Source organism: Macrobrachium nipponense, chromosome 20, assembly GCF_015104395.2.
Source record: "Macrobrachium nipponense isolate FS-2020 chromosome 20, ASM1510439v2, whole genome shotgun sequence".
Taxonomy (NCBI): Eukaryota; Metazoa; Arthropoda; class Malacostraca; order Decapoda; family Palaemonidae; genus Macrobrachium; species Macrobrachium nipponense.
In genome coordinates this window covers 30207571-30227555 of record NC_061089.1, presented here as the reverse complement: position 1 = coordinate 30227555, position 19985 = coordinate 30207571, and the positions used below count along the sequence as shown (strand labels likewise).

At 44.6% G+C, this 19985-nt stretch overlaps 1 protein-coding gene across 1 annotated transcript in view; it reads left to right on the top strand.

Moving 5' to 3' along the window:
• Positions 1 to 19985, top strand: part of LOC135224371 (sorting nexin-27-like) — a 74726-nt gene that overhangs the window by 15740 nt on the left and 39001 nt on the right. Inside the window, 2 exon segments of the mRNA XM_064263329.1 lie at positions 1712 to 1824; positions 2029 to 2178. Of these exon segments, the coding sequence (XP_064119399.1) occupies positions 1712 to 1824; positions 2029 to 2178 (263 nt within the window).

The following is a 19985-nucleotide window of genomic DNA, read 5'->3' as shown; positions in this document are numbered from 1 at the left end:
ATTACACAATCATGTAATAATGTGTGTCTGTTTGGCTTGCCTGAAAAGTCTCTATTGCTGTCATGGGTCCTTACTAGTTTTTATATTCTAACTCCTAAGTAATTGGAATACCACTTACTCTGTCAACATCATACTGTTCTTCTTATGTTTTTTCCAGCTATAATTTGTTTGGGGAGGGTCTGTTGGACCTTCATGTCCCCACTGGAGAAAGAACTAAACCTTTTATGAACAGTGATGTTTGCCTGCTCATACCTGTGGGATATGTTGTGATTTGTTTTCCACACTTTGGTTACAATATGAGATGAGGTCATAAAAGTCTCTGGATCTTCCTCATTGTCGGTTCAGATGAAGGACCATCAGTCCTCTACTTGTATTCTTTTCTGTTGCCTAGTCTGTCTGCTCAGCTGCTCACTTCTCGCATGCAGTTCCTGCTGTGCCAGATATTTTGGTACGAGCTTTTTCACACTTGTAAAGAATGGTTGGTCCTCTATACCTGGAATAATTCCAGACCATCCTTGTCAAGTTATTACTTTAACTGGGTTGGCTTTGTGACCCTTGTACTGCCTGCTGTCTGGTTACATCTGCTATGTTTGCTGCTCCCAAGTTTCCTGTTACAACTGCTGCATTAGCTGCTGCTGCTGTACCTGCCATCTGTCTGCTGCACCTGCCATATTTATGTGTCTGCTGCTCCCATTGTACCTGGTACACCTACTGTGTGTGCTGTTCCTGTAGTTCCTGCTGCTTTTCAGTCTCTTGCCTTGGCTTTGCAAGCTTTTTCTGTTGAACTTGGTCTGCTCACTACTGCTGATTCCATTACTGTGGTAAGTGGAACTGTGTCTTCACATGTGCTACCTGTGAAATCTGTTACTGCTGCCTCTACCAAATTGTTGCTGCTGCCTCTACCAATTCTGCTATTCAGATGGAACCTGCTACTCCTCTTGTGTTACTGTTCTTATTTCTCTGGCACCACCTTTTGTTTGTGTCATTTTTGTACACTTATTACACCTGCTTTGCCTGGATTCATCCTGTTCCTGCTACACTGGATGCTTTGATAATGGCAGCCTAACTGACTGCCGTTGCTGCTGCTGTGACTTTCTTGACTGCCCAGGTCACTGTTGTCTTTCGTTGATCTGCTTTTTCTGCCTGTTCAACCCTGTGAACCTCCTCTTAAAGCTTTTGAAGTTAGCTCTAGTCACTGGAGGCTGCCTTTGCTTATGGGTCTGGTTGTATTGCTTGTTTAGGCAGAGGTGTATTTTTATTCCAGAAAGAGCATTCAGAAGAAATTGGCTAATGACTGCGATTATCATGGTAGAAGTTTTACTGACTGTTTTGGCAGAGAACCTTCCAGAGGAATTCCACTTAGCAGGCAATGACAAAACTATATGGAATATAACTGCAGTCTTACTTTACCAGTTTGTGTGCTCATGGTAAAAGAAATACATGCCTTGGTGATATAAAAAAAAAATGGAAATTAGTTTGCAAATTCTACTGGAATTATTAATTAACATGATGTGCAGAATGGGGTTGGAACATTAGGTCCATGAAGACATGTATGTTGCTGTCAGCCAGTGGATGATTTTCTTTGGATAAGGAATACTGTCTAGGAAATTTCTCACACCTCAGATTTGAACTTTTTGTAAGTAATGGGTTTGTTATAGAATTAACATGGATTTGGAATCCATATTGATATGGTGCCTTCTTTCTCACTCAGAACGTAAAATATGTGATGATGAGCTGCCTCATAACTTATACATTCAGAATTATAGTACAGCAACTGCAACCTGTTTATGTATACACCGTTGGTTATTCAATCCACATCGAGAGGTAAGTGATGAAATCAAAGCCTTTTATAAAAAAAATCAATCTCTTACCAAGAACTATACTTAATATGCAAATAAGATGTTGGATAGAGAAGTTTAGTTATTTGTTTTGATATATATATATATGATATTTTATATTTTAATTGGAATTTTGTTCTGTTTTTTTACTTAAGCCATGTTCGTGATGGTTTCTCCATGTTATTTTCAGTTACGTCTGTGTAGTTCAGATGATACTGCTCACACCTGGCTGTTCTGGACTGCGGTAGAAGATGTCAATAGAGGTCATATCAAGCCCACAGATCAATTATATCAACTAAAAGCATTACAAGATGAAGCTCGAAAAGAACAGTATTTACAGGTAAGACTATTTTTTATGGGTAGTGTTTGTTATGGGCCTGGCAAGTAAGAGTGAAGGATGAGAGAAATACGCTTTAACCCTGTTAATTTGGGCTATTGAAATATGAATTTCTGGTCAATCTGGAATTTGAATTTTTATACATTCAACTTCCCTGCCAGATATATACTTAGCTATAGACTCCGTCGTCTCCGACAGAATTTCAAATTTCGCGGCACACGCTACAGGTAGGTCAGGTGATCTACCGCCCTGCCCTGGGTGGCAGGACTAGGAACCATCCCCGTTTTCTAATCAGAATTCTTCTGTCGCCCGGACCATCAACATTGTTGTTGGTTCCTCTCGATTGGTTTTTCTTTTTTCACCGGCAATTGATCTTCTTGACCGACTTTTGGTGACGTATCTGGATTGTTGGATTGGCATACGCTTTTGTGGACTGTTTTGTGGACTTGATTTTGGAATTTTCTTTAATAATGTCTGACTCTGGTATGGTTGTGAGACGTTGTGTGAATGTAGGCTGTAAGGTGAGGTTGCCGAAAGCTTCGGTAGACCCTCACACGGTATGCAAGAGGTGCAGGGAGTATGAATGTTCTTTTACTAATACTTGTAAGGAATGTGAGAACTTGAGTGAGAACGAATGGAAGAATCTAACTAATTATTTAAAAAAGTTAGAAAGAGAAAGAGTGAGGAAGGCTTCTCATAGAAGTTTAAGTAGTTCTAGATCTGAACTAATTCCAAGCTTGGGATCTTCCCCAAGGGTAAGTATTGCTACTTCTCCTTCCATTGCAGCCCCTTCTCCTATTGCAGAACCTGTAGATCCAGCAAAAGAACTTGCGGATCTAAAAGCAGCCTTCAAGTTGATGGAAAACAAAATGGCTGCCATACAAGGTAAGGCTAGTGATTTTTCAGTGGACAGTGATATGAGTGTCCCCAGTGGAGTGGAGGGGGCATCTGGTCGGCTCAGCAACGCTCCTAGGTCTAGACCTCTTCCAAGCTCACATGCCCCGAGGGAGAAGGAATGTCGAAAGCCGAAAGGAGGTTGTGGAGAATCCCCACCGATCAGGTGTCCCTTCGGCGGTTTCTGTGACACCCCAGACTGCCAAGGACCGCTATTGTAAAAGCGTCCTACGTGAGTGTTTCTCGTCGTCGGGATCTTCATCACCGAGACGTGATTGGAGAGATTCAGATCGATCTCGGCCTCTCAAGAGGAGTTGGAAGGCTCCGAATATTGACTCGAGCCCTGAAAACTTCCCTGAGGAGTCTCCATCGGGAGTGAAGAAGGCAAGAAGAGCCATTCTTTCAACTAGAGTGAGAAGGAGGCAGGAGGTGGAGGCTATGGACTCCTCCCCTCCTCCTTCCCCTCCTCCCGAAGAGGATAAAGAGGAGGCTACAAAGAGGTTCATGATGGCGATGCAGGAACAGATTTCGTCGTTTGTAGGAGTCCTGTCAAAGGAGCCTCCTAGAAGGAAAGACACTTCCCTTCCTATTAAAAGATCCTCCAGGTGTATGGAGGTATCTGCCTCCAGGATCGATACTCCTACTCGAGGTGAGGTTTCCGGTACGAACCTGGATGAAACGATCAGACGTCTGGCACCGGCCAGGAGTGAGGAGTCACCCAGGAGGCAGGAGCCAAGAGCCAGGAGTGAGGAGTCAACCAGGAGGCAGGAGCCCAGAGCCAGGAGTGTAGAGGTCCAGGCCAGAGGCAGAGGCAGGAGCCAGGAGGCAAGAGCCAGGAGGCAAGAGGCAGGAGGCAGGAGCCAAGAGGCAGGAGTCAGGAGTCAGGAGGCAGGAGCCAGGAGTCCGGAGTCAGGAGGCAGGAGTCCGGAGTCAGGAGGCAGGAGTCAGGAGTCAGGAGGCAGGAGTCAGGAGCCAGGAGGAGGAGTCAGGAGGCAAGAGTCAAGAGCCAGGAGGCAAGAGTCGGGGACTCGTTCCTGGAGGTTATGACTCTTCTCCAAATAGGAGCTCCTCTCCTTCAGAACATAGGAGGTCTTGGAAGGACTCTCCCTCCAAACGTGAACTTTCTCCTTCGTCTGATCGAGGGTTAGACGAGTTGTCTGATGACGAACCTCCTGCTAATGAGGGACTTTCTAGTTATAAAGTCTTAGCCTCATTACTACTTCAAGAGTTTGGAGATTCTCTTAGTCCGGCGGCTCCTCCTTCTCCTCGTTCGCTCTTTTCGAGCTCAGCTACGGCAAAATCGTCGGCCTTTTTAAAAATGAAGCCTGCGATATCTATGAAGAAGGCACTCCATTCTTTAGATTCTTGGATGGACAAGAAGAAGGAGTTAGGAAAGACGGTATTCTGCATGCCTCCTTCCAGATTGCACGGGAAGAGAGGTATTTGGTATGGGACAGGAGAGACTATGGGTCTTTCTCTACCTGCCTCTGCAGATGCCGACTTTTCCAATTTAGTGGAGGCCTCTAGACGTCACTCCTTAGGATCGGTCAGAGCGACGTGGAGCACTTCAGAGTTGAACCACTTTCTAAAGGGACTTTTTGTCACTTTAGAGGTGTTCAATTTTCTGGATTGGTCACTCGGAGTTCTGGCCAACAAATCTAAGGATCCGGAGTTTCTGAAAAACCAGAAATTCTCCATAGCGTCCTGTCCTGCATGGACAAGGCAGTACAGGACGGTTCGGGTGAAGTGGCTTCCCTTTTGGTTTTGGTGCGGTCTCCTGAAAAAGAGATCAGTTTATGGATCCCTATTATCGAAAGGGGTTTCTCCGAGCCAGAGGACTGCCTTACTGTTCGCTCCTCTATCAGATCATCTGTTTCCTTCTCAGTTAGTGAAGGATATATCTCGCTCGCTAACTGAGAAGGCGACACAAGACCTACTAACGCAAACGTCCAAGAAAGGACGCCTGTAGTGTCGACGGTTAAGAAGGAATCTCGTCCTCCTCAGCAGCCCTTTCGTGGAGGTGCAGCGGCTCGTCCCCCTGCCAGAAAGAAGAGCTCTGAAAAGAGAGGAAGGTCTTCATTTAGACCCTTCAAGAAATCAAAGTGACTTGTTGCTCCTCCAAGCACCAGTGGGCGCCAGACTCCTGAACTTTGCAGGAGTATGGGCAAAAAGGGGAGCCGACCCTTGGTCAGTGTCGGTCCTGAAGAAGGGATATGTAATCCCCTTCGACGACAGCCCGCCCCTAACATCTACGCCTCGGGAACTGTCAGCGAGGTACAGAGACCCGTTAATGAGAAAGACTCTCCTTCAAATGGTGGAGCAAATGTGGGAAAAAGAGGCCATCGAACTTGTGCAGGATCCACACTCCCCGGGATTTTACAATCGCCTTTTTCTAGTACCAAAGGCATCGCGGGGGGGTGGAGGCCAGTTCTGGACGTAAGCGCTATGAATCGCTTCGTACAGAAAAAGAAGTTTCGCATGGAAACGTCCCGCCTCTGTAATGTCGGCTCTTCGTCCAGGAGATTGGATGGTCTCTCTGGACCTGCAAGACGCATATTTCCACGTTCCCATTCACCATTTGTCAAAGAAATATCTTCGCTTTGTAATAGGAGACAAGATCTTTCAGTTCAGGGCTCTGTGCTTCGGTCTGTCTACAGCCCCACAAGTATTCACCAACCTGATGGCGAATGTAGCAAGATGGCTTCACCTAGAGGGATAAACATCTCCCTCTACTTGGACGACTGGCTGATCAGGGCCAAGTCGAAGATTCAGTGCTTGGAGGACTTAGAAGTAACAAGGAACATGATAGATTCGCTAGGGTTGCTCGTCAACCTCGAGAAGTCACAACTGATCCCCAGCCAGAACTTGGTCTATCTGGGGATTCAGATGGATTCTCGGGGTTTTCGGGTATATCCTTCGCGAGAAAGAATCGCTCGAGGTTTGTCGAGAATCTCGAGCTTCTTAGAGAGAAAGAACAGCTCAGCGAGGGATTACCTGAGCCTTTTAGGGACCCTGTCCTCATTGGAAAAGTTCTTCTCGCTAGGGAGACTTCACCTTCGCCCTCTTCAGTTTTTCCTCAAAGAGGTGTGGAGTTGGAAGACGGGTCAACTCTCGGACATCTTCCAACTTCCACAAGATGTAAAAGATCATCTGAAGTGGTGGATCATCAATCCACTTCAAAAGAACGAAGGCGTATCGCTTGCTCTGCAGAACCCAGACCAAGTGTTATTTACCAACGCTTCGGAGTCGGGATGGGGAGCGACGCTAGGAGCAAGGGAGGTGTCAGGCACCTGGACAAAGGAACAGGTGTCCTGGCACATCAATTGCAAGGAACTTGTGGCCATACACCTAGCCTTAAAGTTCTTCGAAGAGATAGTCAGAGACGGGGTGATACAGATAAACTCGGACAACACCACGGCTCTGGCTTACATACGCAAGCAAGGAGGCACGCACTCTTTCTCCCTCTATCAGTTGACAAGAAACCTGTTAACCTGGACGGAAGAAAGAGGCATATCTCTCCTCACAAGGTTTTGTTCAAGGGATCAAGAATGTGAGAGCGGACAGACTGAGCAGGAGAAATCAGGTCCTTCCCACAGAATGGACTCTACACGAAGTGTGTTGAAGTCTTTGGTCCCTGTGGGGGAGACCTCACATAGACCTGTTTGCGACGTTCCTCTCCAAAAGAATAGAGATCTTTTGCTCTCTAGTGGAAGATCCGAGAGCCTTCGCAATAGACGCGTTTCTCATGGATTGGTCGGGTGTGGACGCATACGCCTTTCCCCCGTTCAAAATCCTGGGGGAAGTGCTCAGGAAGTTCGTAGCTTCGAAGAGCACGAAGTTGACACTCATAGCCCCATTTTGGCCAGCCCAGGAATGGTTCACGGAGGTACTGGAGTGGATAGTGGACTTCCCCAGATCGCTTCCAAACAGACACGATCTACTCAGACAACCCCACTTCGAGAGGTTTCATCACAACCTCCCAGGTCTCGCTCTGACTGCCTTTCGACTATCGAAAGACTTGTCAGAGCGAGAGGCTTTTCCTCGCAAGGCTGCGGGCTCTATCGCTAGAGCCCGCAGAGCTTCGACGAGAAGAGTATACCAGTCAAGTGGGAAGTCTTTAGGAGGTGGTGTAAGGGTCAGAAGCTGTCCTCCTCCAGTACCTCTATAGTGAATATTGCCGATTTCCTCCTCTTTCTGAGAGAGGAATCACACCTATCTGTCTCGACAATAAAAGGATACAGAAGCATGCTGTCTTCAGTATTCAGGAATCGAGGCCTGGACATTGCTAACGACAAAGATCTACACGATCTAATTAGATCTTTTGAGACTTCGAAAGCAGCTACTCCTAGAACACCTAGTTGGAATCTAGACGTGGTCCTGAAATTCCTTTCATCGGATAAATTCGAGCCTTTACATCTGGCGTCCTTCCGCGACGTCACTAGGAAATGCTTGTTCCTGGTGGCTCTCGCTACAGCCAAGAGGACGAGCGAATTACACGCTCTGATTCCACGGTGGGGTTCAAAGGAGATGCTGCCATCTGTTCTTTCCAGACAATGTTTCTGGCAAAGAAAGAACGAAAACCCGTCAAAACCTTGGCCCAGAAGTTTTGAGGTAAAAGGCCTATCTAACCTGGTAGGCAGAGAGATAGAGAGATCTCTCTGTCCAGTGAGAGCTCTTAAATACTATTTAGAGAGGAAGAGACAGATGGGAGCTTGTCAAACAAGGTCTTTGGTGTGCGGTGAAGAACCCTAAAAGACTCATGTCCAAGAACGCCTTGGCTTTCTTTGTGAGAAGCGTTATTACGGACGCTCACAAGAACTGCTCGGAGGAATCCTTCGGTCTTCTAAAGGTCAAGACTCATGAAGTGAGGGCAGTAGCAACGTCCTTGGCGTTCCAAAAGAATATGTCTCTAAAGAATATCATTGGAGACTACATATTGGAGGTGCAATTCAGTGTTTGCATCTCATTATCTGAAGGATGTGAGAGTGACCTATGAGAAGTGCTTCTCGCTAGGTCCTTTTGTATCAGCAGATACAGTACTGGGTCTTGGAGCAAAGACTGATCCTTAATTTTGTGTTTTTATCGTACATAAACCCTCTTGTCAGATATGTGCTTGGTTTTCTATTAGCAAGCTCACTACTGTCGCACGGGAGCAGAGTGTCATTGCTGGTAGGGGATCAAGGGTATGTATGACTAGACTAGGGGAGTACAAAATTTTTTTTTGTATATTTTTGTAATGAAAGTGTAATTATGTTTCGAGTTTTTGGTTGTTTGTAAGGAGTTCGGGGATAACTCCTTACAATCTTAGAACTAACATGGATGTTAGGATCAGGTGATCGGGATCGGTTTTGTGCTCCTTGAACAAGGTGTATTGTCATGTTAGTGGAATAGCACCCAATGACAAAGGCCTTTAGGCTCTGCCGAGTAAGTGGATAAGACCCCATTGGCAGACCCACAAGAACTCTTAGCCATAGATCAATATCTCGCTGAGGCTCTTGAGGCTAAGCAGACTCCAAGGCAGTAGCCGCGAAGTCTTCAGCCTAATAAGGTAGGAACCAAGGTTTATTAATACCTACAACATATGTTGTTTACCTGTCTATTTCAGTTGTTAGCTGTCTCTTACCCACCACCACCAATGGGTGCTAATCAGCTAAGTATATCTGGCAGGGAAGTTGAATGTATAAAAATGATATTGTCATGTTACAATAAAGTTTTATACATACTTACCTGACAGATATATACGATTAATGGCCCACCCAGCCTCCCCGCAGGAGACAGGTGGAAGAGAAGAATTCTGATTAGAAAACGGGGATGGTTCCTAGTCCTGCCACCCAGGGCAGGGCGGTAGATCACCTGACCTACCTGTAGCGTGTGCCGCGAAATTTGAAATTCTGTCGGAGACGACGGAGTCTATAGCTAAGTATATATCTGTCAGGTAAGTATGTATAAAACTTTATTGTAACATGACAATATCATTTTGTTCATGAAACTTACCCAGCAGACATATATATAGCTGTATTTCTCCGAAGTCCGACAGAAATTTCAAAACTCCCGGCACACGCAGTGGTCGGCCAGGTGGTTAGTACCCATTCCTGCCGCTGGGAGGCGGGAATCAGGAACCATTCCCATTTTCTATCCAGATTTTTTCTGTCGCTCGTAATGAAAACACCTGTTTTCATTACCTCCGACCAGGATTTTGATTCTCCATTGCCGGTTAAGTATCCTAATTATCTTTTGAATGATTGACTTGGATGTGTGGCTAGGCATACGCTATCGTAATTTAATTAACCTTTGTTTAACTTGTCTGAATCTAGTTCGGCTAGTTTCAGACTGTGTTGTCTGCACAAGTAAGGTGAGGCTACCGAAAGTGTCGGTAATTCCTCATTTGGTATGCACGGGGGTTGAGAACTTTTTTTCTTTATTGAAAAATCGATTTAAGACGTGTGAGAGTTTGACTGATTCCGAAGGGAAGACAGATGATTTGTATGTACGCAAATTAGAGCGGGATTGAATCACGGGGTCTTCCTCAAGAAACTGCATTAGTAAACAGAAGTCAGGGTAATGAACCTACTAACCTTTCTGTAGACTTTGTTTTGCCTAACCCTGTAGTTTGGCCTACGAGCCATTAGGCTATGTCTACGAAAGAATGCCCTTTTCTGTTATTGTGGATTAATTCGTAATTTGGAATCTAAAGTGCTCGCTCTCCAATCAGTGTTGTGAAGTGTAGTGCCCCCAGTGTTGTGGAGGGGGCGTCAGATCGGCCCTATAATGCCTCTAGGCCTGGACCTATGTCGAACTTCCAAGCCAGGAAGACGGACATGTCGAAAGCCGCAGGAGGGTTACAGGGAACCCCCACCGATCTGGCGTCCCTTCGGCAGAACCTGTAGATGATCCCCAGGCTGCCAAAAAATAGTGCACGAGAACGGATCATGAAAGATTGCTTCTCGTCCTCCGAGGCGTCCTCCCCGCACAGGGGTTGGAGGCTCTGGGAAGGACTCGCGCCCCTCTAAAAAGCTTTAGAGAAAGAGGACGCTTCACGTCCTCTCTCTCGTCGAGAGGGAGCGTCAGATCGGCCCTATAATACCTCTAGGCCTGGACCTCTGTCGGACTCCCAGGACCAGGGAGAGGGCATGTCGAAAGCCGAAGGAGGTTTACGGGGTCTCCACATTGATCTGGCGTCCCTTTAGCAGAACCTGTACGAGCCACAGGCTGCAAAAGAGTGTGTTCGTGCGCGTTCCCTCCGTGAGGGATTTTCGTTTTAGAGGCGTCCTCCCCGAACAGTAGTTGGAGCATGAGAAGACGCTCGCGTCCTCTGAAGAGAACAAAAACGTTAGATGTCGCACAGGCGGCCATCGTCAGTAGTTTCTTGGAGGAGCACGCAGAGCCTCTTTGCACTCCTGCTTTACGGGCTTCGCCTTTATTAGCGTCCTCCCCGAACAGTAGTTGGAGCATGAGAAGACGCTCACGTCCTCTGAAAAGAACAAAGACGTTAGATGTCGCACAGACGGCCATCGTCAGTAGTTTCTTAGAGGAGTACGCAGAGCCTCTTTGCGCTCCTTCTGCTTTACGGTCTTCGCCTTTGTAGGCGTCCTCCCCGAACGGTAGTTGGAGCATGAGAAGACGCTCATGTCCTCTGAAAAGAACAAAGACGTTAGATGTCGCACAGGTGGCCATCGTCAGTAGTTTCTTAGAGGAGTACGCAGAGCCTCTTTGCGCTCCTTCTGCTTTATGGGCTTCGCCTTTATACGTGACTACTCTCCGCCGCAAAAAAAAAAAAAAAAAAAAATCAAAGACGCAAGATGTCGCACGGGAGGCCTGTGTCTTTGATCTCAGGGAAGAGGACGCTTCACGTCCTTTCTCTTTTGCTGCTTTGCGGTCGTCACCTGAGAGTTTTGCTGCATGGACGCCTCAAAAGAGAACCAGGACGTCATCAGACGATGACGTCTTTGAACCCCCCTGTCGCTCCAAGAATAGAGCTGTGAAGGGACAGGTGAGAAGGAATAGGGCTTTTTCTCGCTCCTCTCCTTTTCATAGTATCAGCTTTTCACCTGAAAAGGAACATTCTAGAAAAGAGGGTCATCCGTTTGATGCAACATCAACTTGCTTCGTTGCCGACTGGGAGACAGGCAGAACCGCGTCCTAGAAGAAAAGATGATATATTGCCATTAAAAGATCTAAGCGGTCTCCCGCAACTGCGGATCGCTCTTCTCTTTCACCGGTTGCTACGCCTTCTAGATTAGTGCGTCTCACCTGCCGTTATGTAAACAAAACATGAGAAAATTCTCTTAAGATTCTGATATCGAGAGGAAGAAAGCTCTCCCTTACTATTCAAGGGTTTCCCCTTCTCTTATTATAGGGTCTCTCTTTATCCGTAAACTGACGTTATTTTTGTTGCAAACCAAGGTGTGTTGCAAGCTGAGATACTCGACGCTCCTAGTTCGACCCTGAGGGAGCGTGGTGTTTACAAGCGTGACGTTTCTATAGATGCTAAGCTGGACGCTTATTTAGACACCGAGCGTGACGCTCGGCTGGACGCCGAGCGTGGCGCTCAGCTGGATGTCAAGCATGACGCTCGGCTGGACGCTGAGCGTGACGCTCGGATGGACGTTGAGCGTGACGCTCGAATGGACGTTTTGTGGACATTCATCAGGATCACAACGTGATATTTGTCTGCAAGCTCGTCGACAATCTGACTTTCGTAGAGACTCCCATCGAGAGAGTGCAAGAAATTATTACCTCTATATCGGAATTTTTAGTGACTAATATTCAGAAAGCACCTATTACGTCACAACAGCAATCTTCATCAAGGATTGAATCGAAAGGACTTATATCACCGTCTTCGGGAGTCCCCTCTGCCGCTCATATAGAAGAAGGACGACTTAGTAGGATGTCAGAAGAAACTGACGAGGACCACCTTCTACGTCAGCTTCGTCTGATTATCAGGTATTGGTTCTTTTGCTTCGAGCTTCGGTTGGAGGCGAATTCCTACCTGTGGCTCCTCGCTATCCTCCTTCTCAGTTTTCGTTATAAAAAACCGACAAGATTCCTGGTTTGTTCATAAAACTTGCCCGGCGGATGTATGTATAACTGTAGGAAATACAGCTATATATATATTTATCTGCCAGGTAAGTATGAACAAACTTTATTGTATCTTAACAATATCATAATTGTTAAAATGAAGAAGTCTCTTTCAACGAAAATAGCTTTTAAAAGAGGTTCAAGATTGGATGGAGTCGAGAAAAGCGCAAAGAAAGACTTCTTTTGCCCAGCCTCTGTCAAGACTATGCGGCAAGGCAGGCATTGGGTGGGATACAAATAAACATATCGATGTAAGAATTCTCGCATCGGAATAAGGTGACTTTTCCAGTCTGGTCGACGCTCCAAGGAGGTCTCTCCTTTCGTCAACAAAAGTTGCGCGAACTCCTGATGAAATGGACTACCATCGGAAGAGCTCTCATTCATTAGTCAGAGTCTCTTCCATGAAATAGAATGAAGTTTAGGTACAATAACCTAAGAAGTTTGAACTGTCATTTTCGGTCCTCGGTTTTCACTTGAGAAGATTCCTCGAATAATTTTAATTCGTTTGTTTGGAAGAACGAATACAGTGTATTTTCACTCTCTCTTCCTTGCAGAAGAAAGAATGTAATAGAGAATTAGCTGTCCAAGTGATTACAATACTTATGTATTTTATCTTTGCGTTATATTACTACTGTATGGATCAAGTCATATACGCACATCGTAATTACTGATACGGATAGTAACCGAAAGGACTCGTATTCTAAGTGTACTTAATCGGTCCTTCCTGCAAACTTCCAGGAGTTTCCGGTGTAAGGACAACGCTAAAATGTATTGTTACAACAACACCAACTCAGTTTCTGCATCTAGCGTATTCGGTTTCGCTTAAATATGCCTGTTTGAGAATTCTCTTCTAATCGATATTAGTAACAGACCTATTCCTTCGTAGAATAGAGTAGCTGGTAACTCAGGCAGAGTAGTGCGAGACGACCATTGATAGCTGCTGTCATTGTAGATGACGCAGTATATTTAATTGGTACTCCCTGCAACCTTCCAGGAGTTTCCGATTTAGCTTTTGGTTATTTAAGCGTAGTGTTATGACAACACAAAAATCAGCTTCTGTATTTAGCAGATTCTGTCTCTCTTAAATATGCCAACTTGAGAGTTTCGTGCTGTTCAAATAATGAAAAATCTATTCCTTCGTAATATGGAGTAGCTGGCAACTCAGGCATAATACTGCGAGAAGGTGAACGTAAGCTGCTGTAACTGTACACCAACTCAGTATCAGCTAGCTTGCTGTTATGCGCGGTCGTTTAAGTCTCTCTCTCCCGCGGGATTGATTGACGAACCGTATCTCTGCCCTACAATCACGGACTTTGCCTAGGATTGAGGGAGATTCTAACATGCATTGAATAAACATTGCCTTCGTTTGCGAAACAATTTTTAACAGAGATATCTATTAGACTTTTTGGTGCTGTTTACTGCACTGTAACAGAATTCTGTACGAGTTTACCGCAGCATAACATTATAATATTGCTCTCCTAATTATGAAGAGTGCAGCCTTCTTAGGGAAGGAAGCATGCTTAAGAGAGGTAATGGATGAATCTGCTGGGGACCATTTCCTCGCTGAAGAAGCTTCTTTTCCCTGAAAGGACTGCAATTCAGACCTCTACAGTTTTGTACTTCCGGAAAACTGAAGTAACATCAAAGATCGAGCAATGATTCTGAACATCTCTCAGTAGTTCAATGATCACCTCAAGTGATAGCGAGATGGTGCCAGGCATCCTGACAGAGGTTCAGAGGTCCTGCCACATAATCTGAAAGAATTGGAAGCAATTTGGTTGACTCTCCAGTTCCTCGAAGAATGAGTTTTGGCCGAGTGGTTCAGATCAACTCTGACAATTCCACAGCTCTCTCACATCTCGAGAAGAGAGAGCCATTGATGGCCACGGGCACGGAACGTATCGATCCTCCAGAGGTTAGCTGCACGATTGAAGGAAGTCCGTGCAAAGCTTCTCTATTGACGGCAGCAACTACTGACGTCTGAGTATGCTTTCCTTAGAAGTATGTCAAAAGTCGTGGGCTACTCTAATAGCCTCACTTCGAGAGGTATCTCGAAACCGTTCGGCTCTGAGTCTGACTGCGTTCAGACTGAAGAAAGTGACCAGAATAAGAGGTTTTTCAAGACTAATGGCTAGTGTCATTACCAAGATAAAGCAGTTCTGCCTATCTTGCAGTGTACCAATCGGAATGGGCCGTTTCTGGAGATAGGGCAGGAAGAATGGTTTTTCCTCCACCTCGACCTTTGTGAATTACATTACCATCTTCCCTTTCCGTCGGAAGAATGGGATGTACTAGCAGTCTCAACTATTGTAGAATACGGAAGTAGGTTGTTGGCGGCCTTTACGCTCAGATATTTGGATCTGTCAAACAACAAAGCCCTTTACGATCTATGAGGTCTGTGGAAATCTCGAAATTGCAGAATATTTCCTGTGTAACTTTTTGCATGTGACCAAAATTCTAACCACTCTAGATAAGACAAAGAGGGTTAGTGAGGTTTAATACATCATCAGAGGTTTTGGCTTTAGAGGACATAATGCGGTGTGTTCTCTAAGCCTTTTGTTTTTACAAAGAATGAAAACCTGTTTAATCCTTGGCCCAGAAGCTTGGAAATCAAGGGGTGCTATGGATGATTAGGCAAGAAAGAGAGAGAGTCCTGTGACCTGTCAGGGCCCTCAAGTTTTATCTAGTTAAAACTAAAAAAAGTGGAGGTCCTTCGGACAATCTGCGGTGTTTCGTAAAAAGACCAGACTTGCCCAGGTCGAAGAACACCCTGGCGTTATTGTTGATGAGTTCTTTTAAAGAAGCTCATTCGTCATGTTTGGACAAAGATTTGAAATCTTTTAACTGAATGTTCACGAGGTGAGGGCGCAGCCTCGGAAGCATTTCAACAGAGCATGGCACTCAGTATCATCCTGAGTGCCACGTTTTAGCGAAGCAACTTTGTGTTCATTTCACAATACCTGCGGGATGTGAAGACGACATATAAGATTTTCTGCTCGCTGGGGCCATACGTGTCTACAGACACAATCTTGGGGGCAAGAAGTATCACTCATCCTATCCTATAGAAAATGGTTAGGAAGAGTTGTTAATTATGTTTATTGGGTCGGCCGCCAGTGGCGGTCTTCTCAATCCTTAAGCCTTAGTTAGATATCCTTAACTTTGGCTAGGTTGGTCAGGTGGTGATATATATTACTTCTTAGCCCTCATGGTATGGTCAATATGGTCTAGTCACATTGTGGTCACGCTCCCATTGACAGATCATCTAGAACTCGCCAGCTACATAGGTCACTACCTTGCTGGTGACTCTAGTAAAGCAGTAGCAGACTTGGGTGACAATAATCACTAAGTCAGCTATGCTAACAGGTAAGGAACCAAGATGTCAATCATCTGCACGCAATGTGTTTCCTAAAATCCTTTTCTGTCCCTCCCCACCTCCAAAGGTGGGATTCAGCTATATATATATCTGCTGGGTAAGTTTCATGAACAAAATGATATTGTTAAGATACAATAAAGTTTGTTCATACTTACCTGGCAGATATATATATATAGCTGTATTTCTCCGAAGTCCGACAGAAATTTCAAAACTCCCGGCACACGCAGTGGTCGGCCAGGTGGTTAGTACTACCCATTCCTGCCGCTGGGAGGCGGGAGTCAGGAACCATTCCCATTTTCTATCCAGATTTTCTATTCCCACTGTCTCCTGAGGGGAGGTGGGTGGGTACTTTGATTATATATATCTGCCAGGTAAGTATGAACAAACTTTATTGTATCTTAACAATATCATTTTTTGATGATTTTTCAGTGGTCAAACTGAAAATTACAAAGTATTGTAGGTTAAAGTACTTAACAATTTGTTAAGTATATTAAAATAAGGAAAATTATAGTTAAAGGTACTGAGAGTAATGTAATTTAATAACATTTGCTTTCTTTTGCCCTTTAGATACAATGATACCCTGGCACTTGTCTTAATTAGTTCCAAAAGACATGACAAGTGCCAAAACGATGAGTAACAAAAAATTTGTCTCATAAAGAATAAAACAGAATGAATTACTAATTCATATCAGACCATTCCAGAAAATACAATTTAAAAAGGTATGATATGCAGTGATGGATTTGTATTTTACTTATACAACACCGTAGTAAATGAAGAAAAGAGTATAGCCGACCCCCGCTATTTGCAGACTCGCCTATTTGCGGATTTCTTTATGGACTGTTTACATATTCCCATTATTTACAGGAAATTCACCTTTTCACTGTATTTTTCACTGAGAAATATTCACAAATTAATGTATTTTCGTATAATTTGCGTGACTGCACTTTTTGTGATAAAACTTTTAAAAAATTCTGGTGTGAGCATTTTTATTTTTATTTATTTTTTTTTTTTTTTTTTTTTTTTTTTTTTAACATATGATGTGCATTCTGCAGATCAACAACCTCCCAACTATTTTGTCAGGGCATACCAAAGTGTGTCAACTCTTGAATTAAGAACATTAATTCCACATTGTATAATACAGACTCCAAAATATTGCACTACTATATTCCTAGTTGGTACAAGTTTGACAATAGAAGAAGTAAATTTAGAATTGAAAGTAAGGAGTTTCAATTACCTTTTCAAAAATCCCAAGCAAAATAGTATGAAACCTAAACCTTTACTTAAATGGTTTGGGAATTAATAATGAAATATAATACTGGATTAATGATCCAAAAGGAAATGTACAAAGTGCAAAGCTCAAATGAAAAACTTGTAACCCAAAATTGTTCTTAATATCCTACTGTTTGAGGGGTCTTACTTTAGAAGAAAAGCTAAAAAATTTACTCAGGAAAAGAATAGTGAAGTATCCAGCAAATAACTTGACTTGAGAGAGAGAGGAGAGGGTATTGACAAGCCTATTCTGTCAGAGACAAAGTTCATGCAAAATTTAAACAAATTAAATAATGAAATGATATCCCCAGTCTTGAGAGAAACCATGGTAAAGGGAGACGACTACATACTGTGATGGCATATAAGGCTCAAGGCTATATAGGATCCCCCCTTCCTAACTTTAGAAGGGAGTACTAAAAAAAAAAAAATTGGATGTTTGCGTGCAAGTTTTTAATGTATATGTAGAGGACAGCATGAGAGGAAAGGCTAGGACAAAGCTTGAATATATAGATTTATGAGCACTTAACTTTGTCATATGAAAATAAAAATAAAATTGTAGATTAAATATGAGAAATTATTCAAAAGTTTGAGTATTAGAATAAGATTGATAGTAAGTTTTGATAGTATTTTTAATTAAAGTTATGAACATACAAGTATTGTCTTTTTGTGATTACTTATTTATTGTTTAGAATAGAGGGATGTTCACTGGATTCTATGTTATTTAAGAACTTGAGTGTCCTGTGGGTAGGTTAAAGGGATAGTATATAGAAATGTTGTATGTAGTTTTTATTGTAATCGTCATTAATGATATTATGGCTTGAAGTCTATTTTGCAATAATGTGCTTTTGGTGATAAAATTTTTTTGTTCATACGTGAACAAACCTTCGGTCTTCAAACCTGAGGTCTTAACAATAGGATAATTTGTAGCGCCTAGGTGGATCCGGTTAAAAAACATGAAAGCAAGGAATCTTGTGATATCTGGCAACGCATGCATAGATCGGGTGAAGAGTGGTCACTCATCTACGCCACTGCGTCAATCTTTTCTTTAACCACCTGGGCGAGAGTTGGGTTAACCTCTCTCGGCCTTTACCCTGTTCATTGCCCGTTTCGCTTGTGTGTAGTGTGTGTGTGTGTGTTTGGCTGATATTATGGTTTCTGCTCCTTCTTGGCCTCGTCAACGTGTGTGCCCTGGAATTCCAGGTTTTCCGTGTTCTTGTTTTTTGGCTTCAGCGGCGACTGATCCCCACATCACGTGTAGTTGGTGCCGTTCTAATTTTTGTACTATAACGAATCCTTGCACGGATTGCTGGGCATAGCCTAAAGAGCAGTGGAAGTCGTTTTATAGCAAGAGAGAGCATCGGAGGGTTTCGACTCTTCCTTCTTGGGAAGGTTTTTCGCCTCTTCCCGATGCTTCGTCTCCTGCAGTATTCACCCCCTGTAGTGGCATTGTTTCGGTGTCTCCTTCCTTTTCTTCCATTGATTCGTTGCTGGAAGTATCGGGAGACCACCAGGCTGATTTTTGTAATGTTGCCCCTTCTTCTTCAGGAGTTAATTTGATTCCCGGGAAGGGGGAGGCTTTTCCATCATTATCATTTATTCCAGAGTCGGAGGCGTCCAAGATGGCGGCGATTTGGAGGACACTCTGGGCTAGGGGGTCCCCCGTCCTTGGAGGGTTTGCTAGCGCTCTATATGGAGGCTCGCTACCCCCCTCTCAGGCTGGCCAGACCATCCCCCCTCTTACCGTCCTTGTCTTCGTGGGTAGCAAAGGTCAGCCATCTTGTATTGCTCCGCCAGTGACTGTTGCCGCTTCTTCGAGTTGGAGGGAAGCCGTGGCGTCAGCCCCGTTGATGACGTCACGGGATTCGTCGTTGTGTATTCCTCCGCCAGTGGCGCCTGCTTCCCCTTCAGACCGAGGGGAAGCCTTGAGGACATCACCACTTGTGACGTCACTCCCATCGATGACGTCATTCCCAGTCATCTCCTCTGCACTGCCTCTCTCAACCATGACATCATCTCTTTCACCGAGTTCACTACATCTCCTTTCCATGTCATCGGAGCCTTCTCTTGCAGATCAGTTGAGGTTATATGCCAGGCAGTGCTCAAGAGGTTGGACTCTCTTTTGGATGATAAGTTGGCTGCCTTGTCGGTTGGGAGGACTAGAAGGAAACGTTTTGCTTCATCCCCGCCTCCTGCAAAGAGATCGCATAAGAAACCAGTGCTCTCTTCCTCTCCCTCTTTCCCCTCTACGCCACGTCAGCGTATCAAGCATTGGAAGGCTAAGGACTTTGCTCTTTCGTCACCTACGAGGGAGGAACAAGGCGGACGTGTTCTCGAGATTTTTGGTGTTTTGGAGAGTGTTAGTATATCTTCCCTTGTGCAATCTTTAATGGCTGCTTCGTCCTCTGCATTGAATCGCGAGCGTGTTGCAACTTCCCCTGTCCATGCACATTGCGAGCGTGTTGCAACCTCCTCTGTCTGTGCATATCGTGAACGTGTTGCAACCTCCCCTGTCCATGCACATTGCGAGTGTGTTGTGCACATGATGCAAGTGCTCCTTCTTCTCTAGGGCCTATTCGTCACCGTAAGGATCTCAAGGCGCCTGTCAAGAGGTCGAAGGTGGTGAGGTCAGAGTTAGTGCAGCAGGAGTGTTAAGCTTGCCCCTCTCACTGGTGCTTCTAAGAGTTGGACTCTGGGGGATTCTCCTTCAATCTTGAGTGTTCGGGATTCCTCTTCTACTCACATTCGTACGTCTGCCAATTCACGGACATGTTAATAAGTCATCTGTTGGAGGAGTACGTAGTGATGTTCTTAGTGTTATAGTGGGTTCGTCTCGGGAGCTGATGCGTGGACCCAGCCTAGGTCAGAGGCTTTAGCCGCCCCTCTGTGTGTTAAGACATCCTGAGTTGGGAAAGACTGACGTGGTGGCATATGTGAGTGGTCCTTGACCACTCTCCACCCGATCTACGCATGTGTTGCCAGATATCACAAGATCCTTGCTTTCATCTGTTTTTTAACCGGATCCAGCTAGGCGCTACAAATTATCCTATTGTTAAGACCTCAGGTTTGTAGCTATGAAAAATACAAATTGTCTTAGAAAATTTGTCATTTTTTCTATTCCTATTTACCTGCTGTTTATTGTGTGGAATAACTGTGGTGCTTCTAAGAGTTTGACTCTTGTGGATTCTTCTTCGATCTT